Source organism: Ziziphus jujuba, chromosome 9 (genome assembly GCF_031755915.1).
Source record: "Ziziphus jujuba cultivar Dongzao chromosome 9, ASM3175591v1".
NCBI classification, from domain to species: domain Eukaryota; kingdom Viridiplantae; phylum Streptophyta; class Magnoliopsida; order Rosales; family Rhamnaceae; genus Ziziphus; species Ziziphus jujuba.
The window spans coordinates 29,236,763-29,258,036 of NC_083387.1; the positions used below are offsets into that span (position 1 = coordinate 29,236,763).

Below are 21,274 nucleotides of genomic sequence, written 5' to 3' on the forward strand. Positions count from 1 at the left end.
TGATGTGATGGAATTATATTAGGTTTTAAACAAATCGGAAAATTTTTTTAAAAAAAAAAATTAAAGAGGTTCACTGACTCTAAAATTGTTTTTTTTTTTTTTTAAATGGTCCTTGATATTATTGTCAAGGATAAGATCGTTCTCTTTGTAATATGACTTGCCCACACAATTGGAACTCACAATTAAATCAGTGCAGTAAGAAATTGAAGTTTTTTATATAAGTTCAAATAGAAAAGACAAAAAAAAATTATTTTAAATGTAAAAGAAAAATCATAAGTGCATTATCACTTTTGGTCACAGGATAGATATGAAAATCAGGTGAGTTGGACACCTTTCTTCTTTTATTTTATTTTATTTTTCCCTTGTTAAATTTTTCTTTTTTTTTTTTTTTTAATACTAATTATACCAAATGACATTCTTATTGGTCCAATGTATATTTAAATTCAATCCACCACTTTCACATTTTCAATATATCTATAAATTATGATATATAAAAAGAACTTTTAACAAGTTAAATTAAATACTCAATCAAAAAGATTCCTCATTGATTTCTTTCACGTTAATTAATAACTAAATAGTATTATGATTGTTACTTTGTTGCACTAAAAACGAAAATCCCTAATTGCCCCAATTCCTATGTTCATATTTTGATCGCCAATGGACCTATACATATATAAAAGTATCATTAATTTTCTTTTTGCTTTTTTTCTTCTTCTTTTTTCAATATAAAAGTCACATTATATGTGTATGTGTATATATATATATATATATATTTATGAAAAAATAAATAAATATCCAATTGGCAGCATGTTGTCTGTGCATTGACATGTTGCAGTTTGCCACCTAGATCCAGATAGGCACCAATGTGAGAACAACTTGGCTCAGTACACGTGTTGTTATCCTGATGATCTCATCATAGATATTAGACGGTTCAGATAAAAACGGCTCTTCGGGTGATTGAAGAGCCACCTCTTTTATTGATCAATTTATAGTATTATAAGAAGTTCAATTATTGTTGATGGAATAAATGTCCAACGTATTCAGATTTCACGAGCATCATCAACGTGGGATTGGACCCCACATTTCTCACTATCTTCGCGTTCAATCAAACTGGACCACCGATAATCAAGGTTTTGATGGTGATAAAGAATGGGACGTGGCGAACATTACTATGCGCCGTCCACAGACAAGTGAATCTCATTTGTTCCCACGTTTTGATTGGACAATGCCTTTTTTTCCAAGCAGAACAACCACGTGGATTTTTCTCAGCCATCTGCCTTGTGGACCTCTAACTGAGCTAACTACCATATCCATGGACTTTGTGATGATGTTTCAAATAGACAAATAAATTCCATGTTTTTATTTTCTTTGGAAGCTTTTTAATTAAAACTTCTAGACCAAATAATAAAGAATAATAATTTAAAACAAAAAAGGTTGCGCTAAAATTTTAGTCCAATGTAAAGCATAAAAGATGAATGTTCCACTCATTGATAAGATGAATTGTCTATGTATATTTTGAGCTAGAATAATGTGTTTAACCATTATAGCTTCACCCATAGAATTTTATTTATTCTTGAAGAGGGTACCCAAGTGAACCAACTAGCGCAAGCAAGTTGTGAGGTGCAATTGATCAGTGATATATAGACCAATTATATATACCTATAAATTAATATCAAATTAAAGAAGCTTTGGTAGGTTATTAGTAACAAGTAGTCCAAGTGGTCTGAATGTCTTAGACTAGTAATCAATATAGTATATTAAACAAAAACACCTCATATAAGTAAGTTATTAGGTTTGTTCAAAAAAAAAAAAAAAGTAAGTTATTAGGTCAAATAATATTGTAAAAATAGTTAACATTTTGATATTATAAGTGATGCTGTTTATTATTACCGACTATGAGTGTGAGGGAAAAATATATAAGTTATTAACAAAAAAATATATATACAACATGAGATCTAATAACTTAGATATAAATCTCATAACCAGGAGGATAATTTCCAAATAATTTATATTAATATTCTTTGAAAAAACATCATATTCATTGAATAATTAAATTTGCTTATAAAACACTAATTAAAAATGAGTTTTAAGACTTTAATGGGAAAGAATTGAAGCAGAGGGAATCAGCAACGAAAAGAATAAAAATAAAAATCATTCGACATCGAGTTGGGAGGCCAGAGAAGAGAGAACAAAACGAAGAAAATATGCTAGAAATGATAGCACGAGAGAAAAAGAAAAGTTTAACGAGAGTAATTTTGGATTAAAAAAAATGCTAAGACATTTTTAAATTAAGATAAAAATTAAAAAAAAAATGAAATGTTTTTTTTTCAATTTAAAAAAAAAAATATTCATGTTAAGATATAAAATGGTAAAAACAAACACACCCCTGGGGATTTGACGTAAGTGGAAATTTTATGTTGAGGAGGATCTGTATAAGGACCATAGTATTAGTGACGGTTTTTCATAATATTAACGACGGTTTCTTAGAAAATCGTTACCAATACTATGAAAAACGTCACTAATACTATGGTTTGCATGAGGATCATCCGCACCATAGACGGACTATTGACGTAAGTGTCATACTCTTTGATATGAGCGTGTATATCCCTTCAAATGTTCGTTTCCTGGAAACTTTGTTTTATTACTTCACTAGTTTTGGGTTGGTTGTGTTTTTTTTTTCGGAATTAGGGTTGATTATGTTATAAAGGATATGTTTGTCAAGAAAAATATAAACATTACTCCAAAAGATTTGCAGCAGGAAATAATAAAACTCTAAATAAAATCTAAATAAAAATGCCAACTTGTGGCTGTAGTTTAGTGGTAAGAATTCCACGTTGTGGCCGTGGAGACCTGGGCTCGAATCCCAGCAGCCACACTTTTGTAATCTTAATTTTATTTAAAATTTTTCGACCCCTCAGGAAACGTCGTCGTTGCCTGTAAGCCAGCCACAAAGAAAATAATTGCTCAGAATCCGTAAAAATATTGTCTTTAAACTATTATCTTATGAATGTGGATCTTCTAGATTTCTTTTTTTGCCCTTCTTCCTTGAAAAACCAAACCTAAATTAAAAAATGTGTAACTTAAAAAATATAATATACCTTTTTATATATAGTAAATAGAGATATTTTTTTAAATTTAAATATTTGGTCGAACTAATAGCAGAAACTATATAAATTATAATAAATTGAAAAAAAAAGAATTAAAAAGGAAAAAAACGGTTGGATTTTTTTTTTTTTATTAGCTTTGTTGCAAAGCAACAATATTATATAAATTATAATAAATTGAAAAAACAAAAGAATTAAAAGGAAAAAACAGTTGGATTTTTTTTTTTTTTATTAGCTTTGTTGCAAAGTAACAATAGTTGGAAAAAAATAAATAAATAACCATATTTGGAATTCAAAATAGGTTAAAAGGAAAAATAAAATGAGGTAATCTCAACCATTTTATTGCCAAATGTCATGTCATAAGATGGTGGCAAATTTAGGTAATGTTTATAGTTGGAATGGATATGGATCCAATGAGGCATACCAAACAATTACCATTTAGAGATTTCGGTTAACGAATATAATGGTTTGATAGTGAACCAGATTCTTTTAGCAACAATCTCACCATGGTTATTATTATTATTATGCACCATCTGCGATTGCCCTTATGATTATTTTGGCCAAACCAGTCTTCTCTCTGAAAAATTAATATACGTGGGTCTTTATGGTTTTTCTGCCATATATATTTTCATTGATGTCCTCACGGAAATCATACATGAAACAATGAGAGAATCAAATGCTTTGGGACACATAACGCCTACATATGTTGCTGTAGTAGCTATATCATTCCTCATCACTGTTTGCATATTAGTAAACTACTCTTTTAAGTCAACTGGGGGAATTTATGATCAAACATGGAATCCCAATTCTCTATCTGTAAGTGGGTCAGTTTATCTGTTTATTAATCTTTTAATTTTTATTTTTTTATTGTTCTTTTGGTATATGTCGTTCAATGTTGACATTTTTTTGTTTTATTTCGTTTTATTGTTGTATAGGATTGGGAATTTTGAACTTTGAAATTTGCTAAAAGATATGGCAGTTTTGCTATTAGATTTTCTTAAGGAGAAGGCTTACAAATTTATATTATCGAAGATTTATTTTAAAATTGTCACATATTATTGTATTGAATCATTGAATTAAAATGATCAGAAAGTCTTGCCAATTGAACTCTAATATTTGACCATCTTATCCACAGCTTCATGATTTTCTTTGGGTATGTTTTTGTAATTATGGTGGTAAATAGTGAAAAATTCCTCTGGTTTTTTAATCAGAACCCAGACAGCAAAGAGTTGGTGCAAGTATTGAGAAAAGCATCAATGGAAAGCAGAATAGTCATAATGACTATTGTTAATGAAAAATGGGCAAGTCCTAACTCTGTTCTTGATCTCTTCCTAGAGAGTTTCAAGATTGGTAAAGGGACCAAAAGGCTCTTGGATCACCTGGTGGTTGCCACATTAAGCAGCCAAGCATTTCAATTCTGCAAATCTGTGCATCCCCATTGCTTCCAGCTAACAACATTTTCCCCCAAACTTGCTAAGGATAAGCAACTTGGTGTTGAAGATTACCGCATGCTTATCCGCAAACGCAATGATTTGCTGCTTGAGGTGCTACAACTTGGTTACAGTTTGGTTTTCACAGTAAGTTTCTTTAAGTTTACTTGGAATGATATATAATAATAATAATAATAATAATATCTGAAATGGTTGAGATGATTTATTTTGGCTGTTGCAGGAGGCTGATGTTATGTGGCTGAGGTCTCCATTTGAGGACATCCATGGCACAAAAGAAATCACAATCCCATGTGACATTGATTCCGACGATGCACAAGGAGGTAGCAACACACCGGACAGCGGACTCTTCTATGTGAAATCAAACGAGTTCTCAATCGAGATTTTCAGATACTGGAAAGTCGAGGGTGTTTTGTACCCAAATTCCCATGTTGACACTCTCTGCAATGAGGTTATGATAAACCAGGAGTTTATCGGAATGCTTGGAGGAGGAATAACATTCCTGAGCACAGACTACTATGGTGGGTTTTGCCAGCCAAGTTACAACTTGAGTGAGGTTTATACAATTCATGGAAACTGCTGTGACAGTATTGAGAGTAAGGTGTATGATCTGAGGCTTGTTCTTGATGATTGGAGAAAGTTCAATGCACTATCATCAAGTGATGGTTTGGGTTTCTTTCCTTGGAGAGCGCCAAGCAAATGCAACCATAAAAGTTTGTTTATTTAGCAGAGAAGCTATAAATTCTTAAACAATGGTAAGGAAACACAGATTCTGCAGCAAATAGAACCAAACTTAAAAAGCTCATTCTCTAGACTCAGTTAATGGATGTGGCAAAAAACACCCTTGATATGCTTCATTAACAAAGGGAATAACAAAGTTTTCTTTTGTAGGAAAAACATATATTAGCTCATTACCAACAAATTTTCATATATTCACTTACTAAAGATCTTGTAATCCCGACGATATTCTACTTCTCCATGCCAGTTGATGAAGTGGATTTCAACGCTTGAAGATAATCTTGCAAGAGCGGGATTTTCTATAAAGTTAAGAGTAAATTTTGAAACATTGTTTTTATTTTGAAAGATAGCATCAGAATTTATGAAGCGTAGAGTTTTAGTATTAGTTTATAAGCTTTTATGCTCGCGCTCCATTCACTGTGAAATCCAACATTAAACAATTTACAGTGGACTACTTTATCCTTAAAAGAGGGCTTGAAGCTATGCATTTTAACATACTTATCGATAGATCTTTTTGTTCAAGTTTTTCTGACGGCTGCTTTTGAATGTGTTATTCCCATGTAGAACCTTCTAGGATTGAAAATCATTTTGATATTGTTGCTTCTTTATTGTATTTTAGGCCAAAATACTATAATGACCAAATTTGTTTATCAAATTTTGAATACCAAGTGAAATAAATACTTTGGAAAAGTACAAAATGTTTAACTAACTAAAACAACAGCTAGTGCAATGCAGCATTTGCCAAAAAAATGCCCCAGTCACTTAAAAGGATAACAAGGTAGCCAACACCATGCATAAAAATTTCCCAGAGTAGGAGTAAAAGATAGTCAATAAGTTTAGCAGCAACTATTACTCTATGTCATTACACCATGAAAGGAACTTCACAAGCCACTCTACAAAAATGCCTCTCAGCAACATTGACAGTATACAATTTAATTAGTTTTTTTTTTTTATATTTTTATATTTCTAAAAAGAAATTTGTCTTTTTGTTTTTCTCCTTTTTACCAATTAAATATGGAACAAACGGTTCTTCATACATGGCTAAGACGCATAAATTGATTCTCATCAAGCAACAAAACTGATGTGGCCGGGCAAACACAACCATTGAGATAATATTCTTCTCTAAAAGCTTGATGGGTGTTTCAAAATTCAAAGCAATGCATCACAAATGTGGATACAAATTGCATTGGCACTTCAAATTGAGAAAGGGGACGATTTACTGTTCAAAAGAGATCTCCCTCTCATTTTAGAAAAATATTACCCTCTCTATGCATCTGGTAGATAATTGCACACAGCATAAATGCCCTCAGCTTTGATGCAAGAATGAAAAATCATTACTTTATATGATACAAATATAAACATGTAATAAGTTATGCACCAAATTAACCAACGAACCAGATTCACTGAATGCAACTTACACAGACCAAAAACCTCTGAAAAACAAGGGTTAAGAGTTTTAGAAGTTGAAGACCGGTAAACATGGTCAATAGGGAATGTCTCCCTCTGGTAGATCCCAGTTGTCTTCATCTTCTTCCCTTTTGCTTGAAGGTGCATCCTGCTTTTTTGGTGGTGTTTCTCTATATCGGCTCCTCCTAGTTAAACAATGACACAAATGAGCAATTGGTAGGCATCTTCCAGGGTATATAAACCAAAAGAAATCCACTCAGGGATCATTTAAGCGAAAGCAATATCCAATTATTACCGCCAAAAAAAAAAATCCAAAGATAAATGGATTTCACAATATATGGAAACCACAATAGGCTGGAGATGGAAGAATATGAATGTATTGGAGTTTGAGGACCGATAATGCCAGCACCATATTACAATAGTTGCATGGACTAAAACTTAAAAGCTCAAACATTAGCAACTTAGGAAATATACTATAACCGATATAGCAAACTGCAATCTCTGTTTTAAAGAAACTACATGACACATACAATTTGCTTCCTGTTGGGATATAAATATCAACAACAAAACACAACAGTAATAAGAGTTGGATTTCAATACGGTTTTCTCAATCATAACTGATGTTAAAGCCTCCAATTGGTGGTGTTTCAGAAGATTCTATATTCACCCTGCTACCCAATTCAAGTTAATGCTAAACCCATCTACATCTCGTTCTAGAAATGAAAATTATATTTTCGATTCTATGTCCAATTAGCCCGTGAGGGTCACCAAAGCATTCATCTTTCAGAAACTATATAACTTAATCTCAAACAGAATTATAACCCTAAATATTCAAATGAGATCCATCACCTAATTACAAGAAATTGACTCTATACTTCTACTAATTTGTTCCTTCACAGTGATCTTATCTATAACACCTCATAACAAATAAAATACATAAATTTCTAGAAACATGAAATCTCCATTTCGAAAGTGGAAAAAAAGGTTACCTTTTACTCGTATGAAATTTTCAACCTTGACTAAGAGAGCAAATTATAAATAACAATAATAATAACAATAAAAAAGTTTAAACTCCCTCTCCCTCTCCCTCTCCGATATCAAATTTCACATATTTTCCCGCTAACCAAACAAAAAAAAAAATTAAAAATTAAAAAAACCAACCTTCTGCTGTTACGCTTAGCAGCTTCGCGTATTTTGCGCTTCTTCGCTTCCCGCTTGTTCTCAAAGAACCTCCTTCTTTTACATTCTTGAATAACACCGGCCTTCATGACCTTCCTCCTGAACTCGCTCAGCAGCTTCTCCTCAGACCAATTGTCATTCACAACAACCTGAACATTGTATGTTGAACTAAAGAAAAGGGTGTTGGAATAAGCCAGAGAGGGACAGATTACAGATGAAATGGAGGAAGAAGACCAGGAGGAGTTACTCTCTTGGGCAACCAAAGAAAGACACCCACCATTTTTGGGTTGTTTCAGAATTGGAAAAGAAAGAGGAAGTTGGGCAGGTGGGGTTTTGGGCTTGGTAGGTGGCTTTGTAGGTAAGAAGAGGAAAGAGACGAAGTTAGGGAGACAGAATGAGGCCAAGGCAACCATGGATGATTTTGACGATCAATGGCTCAAGCAGCTTTTTGTGGGCCCTTCTGATTTTTGCTTCTTTTGTTTTTTTTTTGCCTTCTGTTTTTGAGTAGGGTCCGATTGGGTATTGTGTCAAAAATGGGTCCTGTCTGGTGGTGTTTGACTTTGACCCTGTTAAACAGGGCTTTCTTAAACCTGCGCTAATTTTTTTTTTTTTTTAACTGATAATAAAACGACGACATCGTTTTACCACCAACCATGTCTACGTGGGTTAGGCCTCCTAAATGGGTTATATCCAATCTTCTTTGGTGTGTTTGGATGTTGGATAACTGTTTTCAATCATTTCTCCGTGCTTGGTACTAGAATAGCCCACAATTGTGATGCCATTATTTTAAAGGTTTTATGTAACACGTTTTTTTATATCTATTATTATGAATGTGATAAATTTTAATTTAGATATTTCATTTTATTAAATTGTTATATTAAAACTTTAAAAAATAAATTATTTAATGGTAATCATTTTTATTTTTATTTTTGCTGAAATAATGATAATCATTTAAACAAAAAGGAAATGTACTAAGCAATCCAAAAACCATGTTTGGCAAAAATGCACACGAATTCCATGTGCATTTGCTGTCCTTTGAACTACCAAAACTTTGCAGTTGCAGTTCCACTCCCAAGTTTTTTTTATCCCCTGCTTTCAAATGCACCACTTTTTAAGTGCCAAATTCTCTCGCCTGTTACAGAATGCCGACCATTCAAGTTCCTACTTGTAACTATTATTTTTGTTATTCTGTACAACTTCATCGGATTGAAAATAATTTTGATACTGATGCTACCTTATTGTGATACTATAGTCACCGTTTATTTATTTATTTATTTTTTGTTCAATCAAATTCTGAATACCAAGTGAAATAATACTTTAAAAAGTACAAATTGTTTGACTAACAGAGCACAGCTAGTAATGCTGAATTTGCTAAGCGTCCCACTTGCAAGGCTAACAAGTTAGGCAACACTATCCATAAAGAATTCCCTGAGTTCAAAGTAAAGATAGTAAGTTTAGAAGCAACTATTACTCATATTTTAGCACCATTGACATTACGACATAAAAGCAACTCAACAAGCCACTCTAGAAACATGCCTCCCAGCAACATTGACATTAACAGTAGACATTTTAATTGCAAGATTTCATAGCTTTTATCATATTTTTACATTTTTTTAAAAGAAAATCATCTTTTCGTTTTTTCTCCTCACCGAAACGGCTCTACTTACATGGTTAAGACACATGAACTGATTCTGATCAGGTAACAAACCTGGTGTGGCTCTGGGCAAACACAACTACAACCACTGAGATAATCTTCTTCTATAAAAGCTTGATGGGTGTTTTGAAATTCAAACCAATGGATCACAAATGTGCAACAAATTGCATTTGCTTTTCAAATTGAGTAAGGAAACAAAAATGATTTACCGTTCAAGAAAGGCCTCCCTCTCTATGCATCTGGTAGATAATATTGCACAACCCAGCATAAATGCCCCCAGGATTTGATGCAAGAACGAACATCATTACTCTATATAAATATAAACAAGGAACCAAAGAACAAGATTCGCTGAATGCAACTTAACACAGACCAAAAACCCTCTGGAAAAACAAAGGTTAAAGAGTTTTAGAAGTTGAAGGATGGTAAATGTGATTAATATGGAATGCCTCCCTCTGGCAGATCCCAGTTATCTTCGTCTTCTTCCCTCTTGCCTGAAGGTGCATCCTGCTTGTTTGGTTGTGCGGCTCTAAATGGACCCCTCCTAGTTAAACAATAAGACAAATTAACAATCAGTAGGCATCTTCAAGGATATATAAACCAAATGTATTCCCACTCAGGGATGTTTTATGTGAAAGCAAAACGCAATTTTTACCCAAAAAAACAAAGGTAAAACAAAAATCCAAAGATGAATTCGCACTCAGGGATGGATTTCACAATATATGGATTAGAGAACCCACAATAGGTTGAAGATGGAAGAACATGATTATATTGGGGCTCAAAGACCAACAGCATCAGCAGTACAATTCCAACAGTTACATGGACTAAACCTTAAAAGCTCTAATACTAGCAACCTAGGAAAAATAAGATAATATATCTAGCAAACTGCAATCTTACAAATTTAAGATGGATTGATAAAAATAAACGATTTTACTTTGTTTTAACGAAACTACAGGACATATTGAATTTGCTAACATTCGGGCAATAAATATTCTGGCCTACAACTACAAACCATAACAGTAAAAAGTGTCGGATTTGGATATGGTTCTCTCAGTCACAACTGATGAGTAAAGCCTCAAAATTGGTGTCATTTCAGAACGATCCTAAATTTAGCCAGTCGCCTAATTCAAGTTATTGCTTTTTCAATTCTATATCCTATTAGCTTTCCGGGGTTCAAAAACATTGATCTTCCAGTTTCAGAGACTACAAAACTTAATTTCAATCTCAAACAGATCGTAGAACACCAAATATTCAAGCAGGACTTATAGAGATGAGATTTATCACCGAATTAAAAGAAATTGAGCCTTACGACTAAAAGCTTCTTCTAGCTTGCTGCTTCACAGTGTTCTTATCTAAAACACCTCATAACAAATAAAATACATAAATTCCTAGAAAAGTCACTAAAACCAAACAAACTAATTTCACATATTTTCCCACCTCATATCAAATTTCATATATTATCCCACCAACTAAGCAAACGAAAACCACTAAAAAAAATTGATATAAAAAAAAAAAATAAAAAAAAAATAAAAAAAAAAAAAAACCTTCTCCGGTTACGCTTAGCAGCTTCGCGTGTTTTTCGTTTCTTCTCGTCCTGCTTGTTCTCAAAGAACCTCCTCCTCTTGCATTCTTGAATAACACCGGCCCTCATGACCTCCCTCCTGAACCTGCCAAGCAGCCTCTCCTCAGGCTCATTTTCATCCACAACCACCTGAACATTGTAAGCCGATCTGAAGAAAAGGGTGTTGGAATAAGCCAGAGAGGGACAGATTACAGATGCAATGGATGAAGACGAGGAGGAGTTACCCGCTTGGGGAACCAGAGAAAGTGAACCAACATCCTTGGTTTGTTTCTGAACTGAAGAAGAAACTGGAAGTTGGACAGGTGGGGTTTTGGTTTGTGAAGGTGGCTTTGAAGGTAAGAGGAAAGAGAGGAAGTTGGAGAAAGAAGATGAGGTAGCCATGGATGAATTTGAGCTTGACGATGAATGGTTAAGCTTCCTGTGGGCTTTTTCTGATTTTTGGTTTTATCGCTTTTTTTTTTCTCTGTTTCTGGATAGGGATTGGGTTATGTGTCAAAATGGGTCGGTTTTAGTGATTTTGACCCGATTATATTGGGCCAATCTGCCCTAATTCTTAACAGATTTTCGAATTTTTAAAGGACATCGTTTTACCAACATCTCTGTCTATGTGGGTTGGGCCTCCAAAATGGATTCATACAATCTGCATTTTTGTGTGGATGTTGGATCACTCCTTTGGACTATGTTTCCATTGTAATCTCATAATTTTTTAGGTTTTATGTCACGTTTGTTATGTTATGCTTCTCTTTGTTAGAGCGCTACAGTGGTGCATAACCTAACTATCTGAAAAATAACCAAATTGGTTGATTTGGCTTTTAAAATTTTGAATCCAATCCAAATTAAATTTAACTTCAATCCAATTCACAGTAAATCGGTTTGAATCTAATTAGTTAAGGGTTAGGATTTTTAATGAGATTGGATTTGTTTGGTTAATCTGATTCGGTTTATTTCATTTTTTAGATTTTTTTTTTTCCATTTTAAAATGAGCATGCTAGGATAAAATTATTTTATCTCATACGTAAAAATGGTTCCAAATTTAACATTAATAGTCTTTATATTTTGTTTTTAAATGAGATTAGTTCAATTGGTAAACCATTTATACCTACATTTGAAATATCATAATTTAAAAAAAAAATTATTATAAATGATGAAAAAATATTTATTTTTCCTTTATTTAAAAATCACAACAAAATAATAAATTCAACAATAAAAATAAACTAACTATTAAAAAAATATATTTTTAAATATCTGAAATAGTATGGTCAGTTGGGTTCAATTACATTGGAATTTTAATCTTCAAAATTAATCCACAGCAATCAAATGATCAATTTTTAATTTTAACTACCAAACCTGTCCAATTAGTGATCAAATAATCGAACCAACTATCAAATGAGTTAGACTTATTTGATAAGTTATATACACGTAAATTTAGAAAATTGTGGGTTCAAGACACTAGAATAGAAAAGGGAAATTATTATAATTGTAAGATGAGGATTATTATAAATGATAGAAAAAAAAATCCAATTATATTAAATTAGATTCGATTTAAGAGTATCTCCAATAGTCCTTTATATTAGAGTTTATGTGACATTGATTTTGAAAAATATTTATGGTTATTTTGTATTCTTTCTATTTAATAGATAATGTTTTAGACAATTTTTATCCAATAAATTCGGTTTAAAATATCCTGAAATGCTAATATATAATTTTTTTATTTTAAAATTATATCTAATTAAAAAAACCAAAAGTCCACGAAGGGGTTATTTTTCTTTTAACAAAAATTAATAAAAATAAATAAAATACTGGTTCAGCCTAACAGAACTTCCAGAAATAAACAGTGTCCTTTACAATTTCTATTTATTTTGTTACCACATCAGCTTGACAGAATTAATGCACAGAACCATTAAAGAGGATTTTTTTAAACCTTATTATTTGTCAGATATGGTAAAAAAAATTTAAATAAACAAAATCAATATGCAAAACCATTGGAAACACTCTAATTGGTTAATTTAGTGAATAAGATTGGTTTGTGTATACCCTAATCTTTAGGAATTGGTTTGTTTCTTTGCAAAAATATATCTATTAAGCGTACAAATTCACGTCATTACAATATCAATTAGCACATAAGGTTTAAATCGAGTCCAAAACTAACTAGTTTGCCTACAGGTGAAAGATATTAATAAGCTATACTTAGTTCAGTCCACTATCCTAACAATTTAAATTTTTTAGACTAAATATAAGGTCACGCCACTGGTACTAACTTAAAAAATTGATATGAAAATAAATAAGCACATTGTCATGTTGAAACATTTTAAATGATGATCATAAGAAAGTGCCTCCACTTCTTCAAATTTCTCAAAGGCTTCGAGAAGATTTCAATTGTGATCTATTTGCGTTAAGAGTAGTAAATATTATGCAGTACTTATTGTTTTCTAGCCGTCCCCTTTTCAAGCTTCCCTAGTGGGGATAATCATTCCATATCTCTATTTGATAGTACTGATCACAATATCCAAAATAATAAGCTCAATTAAGATATGTTGTACTTATAATGTCACATAATTAATTATTGCATGCCCTTACTTTCACTTTTTAATCAACGGTGCTATACAAAATAGACATATATATGACATATTAGGAGAGTTATTTATTTATTTTTTTTTCCTACAACATATTAGGAGAGTTTGATACAAACTACCAACCAACCAAGTAGTTACAAAATAATATTGATCTAATATAATAAATAGCATCCTCAATTAGAAATGCAATATAATAATGGATATTGCATATATTTGTGAAGATGATTGTGTTAATCTTATAACTAAGTAGATCATATTATAGTACGTAGTAGTACTACTTGATCTTTATGCATCCTTTAACAATATTAGATTCACAAAAAAATTTAAAAAAAGAAAAAAAAAAGAAAAATATTATTTTTTTGGTGATTTTATAATTTACTAACTACTTAGTAGTTAAGTAGATCATATGATTAGTTATAATTTACAGAAAGAGTTAACCAAGTCAAATTCATATAGATTTTCAAACCTCATTATGTATTACTTGAACATTTGAAATATTCAACCTGAATAACATATTCATGAATTATTAGTTCTTAATATTTCTGAAAATTTGTTCCGAATAGTACTATATCTGAAAACATATTGAACAAAAATGGCTAGCTAGGTATTACCAACAAAAAAATAAAAAATAAAAAGTTGCTATCTGGGCATCTCAATGCCTTTTCTTTCTGTTTAATTATATTTCTTTCAGCAGCAATCAGCTCACAACAATTTCTAAAAGAACGCTGTGTTTTGTGTTTCAGAAACTTGAAAATTAATTTGAAAACGAATTCTTTATTTGACCATGAGGTTAAAAATTGTTTAATTCTTTTTTTTTTTTTTTTGAAAACAAAAATAATAAAAGAAAAACTATTAATAATTTTTTATTTTTAATTTGAGAAAGCAGTTTTTCACCACATGATCAAACAGGCTTTAAGTAATTGTTTACAATCACGCTGAAAACGATGTAATACCTTATAATTATGTTCTCTCTTTAATCCAAGTCAAAAATTAATGATATACTGTTATAGTAATAATTCTGATTTCTTAGCCAATTAGAACAGTTTTGAAGTAGAAGTCTAAGTAGGGTAATAACATAGACCCTCTACATGGCCCGTGGCCACCACAATTTCTCAATTAGATTTTTGCCAAATTGCCACAACTAGGTGAACGTACCCCAATTAGATTCCTTGCAAACCAAATTATTAATGAACGTACCCCAACAAGGTGACTACTTTATCTTCCAAATTTTTACCTACGTTCTTACTTTGACAGTATACATGTAAATGCATGAATCTATGGTGAAATCTTGCTATGGTTCAAACCCTAGTTATATAAAGGTTGAACCAGGGTTTCGAGTCAACCTTGCATTTACTATCTAAAATAAATGTCAATTTGTTGCCCTACCATAGCATTTTAGAATGCTAGCTCTATCACCATATAATATAATACTACTTTATATATTTGCCAGTACCTTTGATATTGATTGTTTCATTTTTCTACTCACTGGGGCAGTGGGTTTAACTGTAGAAAAGCAAAGGTTGCTCTTGCCACTTGGAGAATAAAATAATGTAACTGATAGGGTTTTGCATCTCATCAAATTAAGGAACATATTCTAAATATATGCTGAGGTATACATACATGTATACACGTAATTCTATTAAATTAATTTATTGAAGTCCTGTAAAATTCGAAACCAGTTGCTTAATATATAATTATAGATGATCTCCCCCCCTAAATCCCACCTTTGGAGCACTTGATGTCTTGATTGTTTTTCTTAATTTAATCTCCATTGAGATATATAAGGTTATAAATTAAAAGCTGTGACCCAATCAAAAGAAGAATTGGTGTGTTAATTGTAATAACGGTTAGCTATACCAGAGCTAGTAGTTGTATTCCTTTAATTCTTTTTTTTTTTTTTCAAATAAATTTGTTTTTATTAATTTATTTTTTATTCGTACCTAATGTGCTGAGATCTGATCAGGCTTTACAGTACTGCAGCCATAGCCAACCCTATGGGTGGCTTTCGTTTTATATAATAAGGTTTTATTCCGAGAAACTCCTAGAACAAAAATGCCAAGCTTACACGTTATATGCATATGCATCTGAAAACCTGGATTATAATATTGTACAATTTAAAGAGGAAACCACAAAAACATATTAAAAAAAATTCAAAGGCAAATCCACCAAACTAATCAGTGGGAAGGACAACACAAAACCTTTGAATAAAATAAGACATAGGGGACAAGGAAACTCTAAAAAGAAAGCTTTGTCCAATGGACATCAACTTCCAAGTGTTAGGATTGGTTGTGATTAAAAGTAAATAAAATTGAGTATATTGAATACTTTACTAATGTATCACCTGGTCTAAAATTAATTGTGTTATACTCTCTTTTTTTTAAAAGAATTATTTATTTATACTCTTTTAAAAGATATTTATATTATACTTTTTTTTTTGGTAATATATTTACTTTATTTTTTTTATTTTTTTTATTTTGGTAATATAGTACAACCTGAGTAGTACAGATGTAATTGTTCCTAAAACTATTGTTTACCCCATATAAATTTCTACTTTTTCTTCATGGGTTCCTCATTGGGTCATCTTAATTGTATGGTTAATTTACTATTTCCATGTTTTTTATCTAGACCCACTTTATATTAATTAGTGTTCCCAAGATTCCATGTATATGTTAAAAAAATAAACACCAGGTTTGAGAAGAATGGGTTATTATGGAGAACCCATGAGCATCAGATATAATATAGTCTGTAGTAGATTTGCTGGATGATGGTCAGATCGGTCACCGCATTTTTGCAGAATATATTAATCATGTTAGTGATTAAGAGTGACCCATGATAAATACAGCCTTCTAATGTGTCTTTCAAATTTTCTTAATATTTATGTGTTTTGTTTTATTAGTTAAATATTCTCCTTTTTAGGATTAAATTGGCCCTGTAAATCAACCTGTAGCTACCCTAGCCATGCACGCATGTCCTCCTGTCCAGCCACTTCATGAAGGGATGTGTACCGTTAAAGGATTTTTTTTTTTTTTTTTTTGTTTTTTTAATGCAAATGTGTACCCTTAAAGTTAGGAGACAATTAAATATAATGCATATATTATTATTATTATTATTATTATTATTACAAGGGAAAAGCAAAATTCAATTCCTTTCTTTATAAGGGAGTTTGTCCTTTAGAGCACTTGCATAATTATGATATTCATAATTAGATACAATAGTAATACCTCATTACCTTAATACAAGATTAGAAACTAAAAATCCAGATGAGTGTTAAATTTTCTAACCCTTCAACAATTGCAATGTCTTTATCAATTAAAAAAATAAAAAAATAGAATAAACATTTGCGATGTCAAAATATATAATTTCTATTATAAGATTACCAAAATAACAATTACCATTAATAATAATCTCTAGTTCTGGATTTAATTATATCTGAAGTTGAAAATAACCCTTCCCAAATAATCATTTGCCTGAAAAAGAGAGCAATTTATCTATATATATATATATATATATATATTCTAATGAATTTAAAGAGATGTCCATGTAATTTTAATAAAAATAAAGTCAAATCTCCCAAAGTAGGAGATATGATTTAAAATAAATCTCCCGTTTTCAAATTCATGAAAAAATCAATGTGATGTGAAGTAATTGAAAAGCACCATAACTTTTAGATGTTAAAAAAATCCTGTGAATTTAAAATAAATGTTGATGGTTAATTAATTTAATATGTATCTCCTATAACACACATTAGAGTTACCAAATGAAATGGTAGTTTGATCTTCTTGACTTTTTTTTTATATTAAATTTGGTCTTATTAACTTAAATTAATCAACAGACACATTATATTAGAAAAAAAAACAAAAAAAAAAAAAACAAGGAAGAAGAAGAAAATGCACACAAGTCTTGAAAGTTAAGTTTGTTTTAAAAAATAGTATAATTCATCGTTACCATCATTATCGTGAGTACTACAGATTTGTAAATTAATATACTTCTTTACTCACTCACCAATAAAAAAATCAATAAAATAAAAGGGCTTTATATTTTTCAGTTATTATATAATGATAAATTACCTTACTTGTTTATGCAAGATCTCAATATCCACAAAATTACTCAATAACCTAAGTAATAAAATCCACTGTTTTATTAACAGACTTAAAAAAAAGAAAAAAAAGAAGTTATTAAAATTGCTAATGATAATATTCAATATATTGTTTATTTTAAAATAAATTTTTAAGTCTTTAATTATTTTCTTTTAATTAAAGTAAATTACACATTTTCTTACTTATAAGGTTATTTTGTCTTTTCACCGTTAAATTTTCTCTTAATCTTAGATTTTATCATAAAAAAGAAAAAGAAAATGTAAAGAGTTGAAATTCAAATGAAAAATGCAAAAAGTTGAAATTCAAACGAAAGTTTCTCCCACGAAAAAAGGGAAAAAAAAAAAAAAAACTTTACGAATACAAATTAAGGTCAACATGTTAAAAGTTTCAAACAATAACAAAGGAAAGTTTGTAATTAAAATTTACAAGGTCGATATGGTTTTCTAAGAAACTTTCTAAACTATATGTTATTTTAAATAGTAGATGATTATGAATAAAATAAAAACAAAGATAAAGATAAGATTCATTTGAGATGTCTATAATTTTTGTGGATTATATATTTCAAAAATGGATTAGAGTATTTTAGTTTTTATACTCATTCATGATTTTTGGTAATTGGTACATAAAAAAAAATGGAAAATATTTTTAATCCAGATTAACAAATTGAAATTAAAACAACTCATTTTCGTGGGAACATGCAAAATTACGAAGGCACGTGTAATTCGATTTCAGTGAGGTTGTTGTCCACTTTCCCTTAAATATTATTACAATATTTTCCCAACTTCGGACAAAATAGAGGCTGCCTCCTCGCCACCTTCTATAATAGAGATTGTATTACACGCACCGCTCTCATGGTGATTCATCATGAAAACACAATTTCCAAAGGGCGCGTAGTTTTTCATATTCCCATAAAAGCGTGGACCTAGGAATAATAAATAAATAAATAAAAAGAGAGAGATAGAGAAAGAAAAAAAAAAAAAAAAAAGCCTTTGATGGTTCACTATAATATTAAAAAAGAAAAAATTGATTTTTTTTTTTTTAATATTTTGTGCCAAATATAATGGTTGCAAATATTTGCATACTGATAAATTTACGCTTCAAGCCTCAGCAAATGGGGGATCTTGACCTTCTACTTCATCTATTTCTTCTTCACTCTCACTTCTACTCCTCCTGCTACTACTACTGCTACTACCTGTTTTACTCCTTTTCTCTTAAGTTGAATGGACTCCTTTCATTTTCTTTTCGTTTTTCTTTTCCTACTTTCTCTTACTATGCTTTATGTTTCTGGGTTTCTTCAATTTCTATCTCCACCACTCAAAAATTTAGTTCCTTAGTAGCTTTGGCAAAAATCCCACCTCCTCTGCTTTCTTCTTCTTCATGTGCTTTTTCTTGTTCTTGTTGATGCCGTCCTTTGGTCTTTGATTTTGTTGCTGTTTCTGTGACCGTTTCCCATCAATTTACTGCTTTTTAATCAGGCCTCTGCTTCCCTGGTACGCATCTCTCTTTCTCTCTCTGTATTTATGGGTTTTATTTATTTATTTTTTGGTTTTCAGTTTGTGCTATAAATTTTTGGTCAAATCTTTGATGCAATATTGTTGTTGTTCTCTATATATGAAATCTCATCTGGGTTATTATCTTTTTATTGGTTTATTTATTTATTTATTTATTTGGACTAATCCGTTGAAATATTCTGTTTTTCCTAACAAATTTTGATCGACTCAGCTCTGGGATTTTGATCAACAAAAGGCTTGAAGCTGGTCGTTGGGTCTCTTTTCTTTGTAGGTATATTCATTTCCCTGAAAAATTTTCTTTTTATTTATCTATTCCATCTTTCAATCTCTTAAGAAATGAAAAAGTTATGTTATTGTTACCTGATTGCATTTGTTTTATATATAAATATATATATATATATATTCCTGTACATATTGTTGTTTTCCCTTTTCAAAAATTGATGATGGTCATTTAGGTTGAATTTTTATCTCAGAAAACTCCAACGCTTGGAAGGTGATTGATCAATGTTCAATCTAAAGGAAGAAGAAAGGGATTACTTGTGCAAGAATGATTGCACAAGTTTTTGGGTTACTTCTCAAAGTGCCACCCCATCTGAAAAGATTAGGGTCGTCTCTGAGACCAATCTGCGACTAGGACTGAATAGCAATGTATATTCTTCCAAAAATGGCAATTTGTCTGGTTCCCCGACTGTGGAACCTCAGGATGCAGATTACAAAATTCCTCGGCTCATTGATGAGGTAGAGGATTTGATCTTGTCTAGAGTTCCTAGATCAGACTATGGCAACGTTTGTCTTGTCAGCAAGCGATATTTATCACTTCTGAAAAGTGGGCAGCTCTTTAGGATTAGAAACGAAAATGGGTTGGCAGAGCCATCTGTTTTTGTGTTGGCGAACAATGAGACAAGTTGGTGGACATTTGATCGCAAATTCAAGTCTGCGAGGAAGCTCCCCATCTTACCATCAACTGATGGCTGCTTCAACAATGGAGACAAGGAATCCCTTTGCGCTGGAACTCACCTGCTTGTTTTAGGCAGAGAGTTGGAAGGTTCTGTTATATGGAGGTACCAATTAGCTTCGAACAGGTGGTCCAAGGCTCCTTCCATGATCAACTCAAGGTGTATGTTTGCATCTGCCACATGTGGCAACTTTGGATACATAGCTGGTGGCAATGATACAGAGACTTATAGGGAAATCTTGAACTCTGCTGAGAAATACAACCCTGAAAGTGGATCGTGGGAGCGCCTTCCTAATATGCACAAGAAGAGAAGGGCTAGCTCGGGTTGTTTCATGGATAACAAGTTCTTTGTTATTGGAGGAAACAACAAGGAAGAAGGGAATCTCAAATGTGCTGAAGCCTTTGATGTGAAGAAAAACACATGGGAATGGATCCCAAACATGTTGGAAAACCTTCCAGTGATAGCAGCTCAATCTCCTCCTCTTGTTGCGGTGGTGAACAACCAGCTCTACTATCTCGAGCATTCTAACAATGAGCTGATGGTTTACTTGAAGAATACAAAGTCATGGAAGAATTTAGGAAGTGTCCCAGTTAGAGCTGATTTGCGTAGAGGCTGGGGAGTAGCCTTTAAATCACTTGGAAATGAGCTACTTGTCATTGGTGCTTCCACAAATTCTAATGCCAGCCATTCTATGACTGTATACAGTTGCAGCCCTGATCCAGATGCTACACAATTGCATTGGAATCCTCTTCAATGTGGACTAAACGAGCTCAACCACTTCATCAAGAATTGTTCTGTCATGATCTTATGAACCTGAGGTCTTAAACAATAGTATTCAAGTATGTTAGGTGTGTTATTAGTAGTATCTGAAAATAAAAGATACATTTGGAATTCGGAGGTTTTTTTAATCGAAGCTACTTTTGGATGTTTAAACAAATTGTTTATCCTGGTGTATCGAATTAGCTGACTTAAAATCTGTGATGACATTTGATAATGTAAGAGGAAGTTTACTTGTTTTTTATCTTTCA

General features: G+C 31.6%; 4 protein-coding genes and 1 non-coding gene across 8 annotated transcripts; 3 read left to right on the forward strand and 2 right to left on the reverse strand.

The window, feature by feature from the left end:
- The first annotated feature begins 2,803 nt into the window (after positions 1-2,803).
- On the forward strand, positions 2,804-2,875 carry TRNAH-GUG (transfer RNA histidin (anticodon GUG)). Its single transcript has one exon. It is a non-coding gene; the product is annotated as a tRNA-His (tRNA).
- Positions 2,876-3,547: 672 nt separating this feature from the next.
- LOC107427906 (uncharacterized protein At4g15970) lies at positions 3,548-5,722 on the forward strand. The gene is made up of 3 exons (XM_016038313.4): positions 3,548-3,920; positions 4,316-4,681; positions 4,776-5,722. Exons 1-3 carry the CDS (start codon positions 3,768-3,770, stop codon positions 5,277-5,279), a joined length of 1,023 nt encoding a protein of 340 aa, XP_015893799.4. The 5' UTR covers positions 3,548-3,767; the 3' UTR covers positions 5,280-5,722.
- An 879-nt stretch (positions 5,723-6,601) lies between these two features.
- LOC107427929 (small ribosomal subunit protein bS21c-like) lies at positions 6,602-8,615 on the reverse strand. Its single transcript, XM_060811541.1, has 2 exons — positions 7,859-8,615; positions 6,602-6,882 (listed from the first exon to the last, which is right to left on the reverse strand). Exons 1-2 carry the CDS (start codon positions 8,287-8,289, stop codon positions 6,774-6,776), a joined length of 540 nt encoding a protein of 179 aa, XP_060667524.1. The 5' UTR covers positions 8,290-8,615; the 3' UTR covers positions 6,602-6,773.
- A 1,057-nt stretch (positions 8,616-9,672) lies between these two features.
- Positions 9,673-11,555, reverse strand: LOC107427921 (small ribosomal subunit protein bS21c). Its single transcript, XM_016038330.4, has 2 exons — positions 11,072-11,555; positions 9,673-10,071 (listed from the first exon to the last, which is right to left on the reverse strand). Exons 1-2 carry the CDS (start codon positions 11,488-11,490, stop codon positions 9,963-9,965), a joined length of 528 nt encoding a protein of 175 aa, XP_015893816.1. The 5' UTR covers positions 11,491-11,555; the 3' UTR covers positions 9,673-9,962.
- Positions 11,556-18,863: 7,308 nt separating this feature from the next.
- Positions 18,864-21,274, forward strand: LOC107427924 (F-box/kelch-repeat protein At3g27150). 4 transcript variants are annotated; one of them, XM_016038334.4, is made up of 3 exons: positions 18,864-19,269; positions 19,502-19,561; positions 19,746-21,274. In XM_016038334.4, the coding sequence occupies exon 3, from the start codon at positions 19,795-19,797 to the stop codon at positions 21,055-21,057; it is 1,263 nt and encodes a 420-aa protein (XP_015893820.1). In that variant the 5' UTR covers positions 18,864-19,269; positions 19,502-19,561; positions 19,746-19,794; the 3' UTR covers positions 21,058-21,274. The 4 variants fall into 4 exon arrangements, with proteins under 4 accessions (XP_015893820.1, XP_015893819.1, XP_015893821.1 ...); XM_016038333.4 differs by having other exon boundaries at positions 19,764-21,274; XM_016038335.4 differs by having other exon boundaries at positions 19,502-19,557.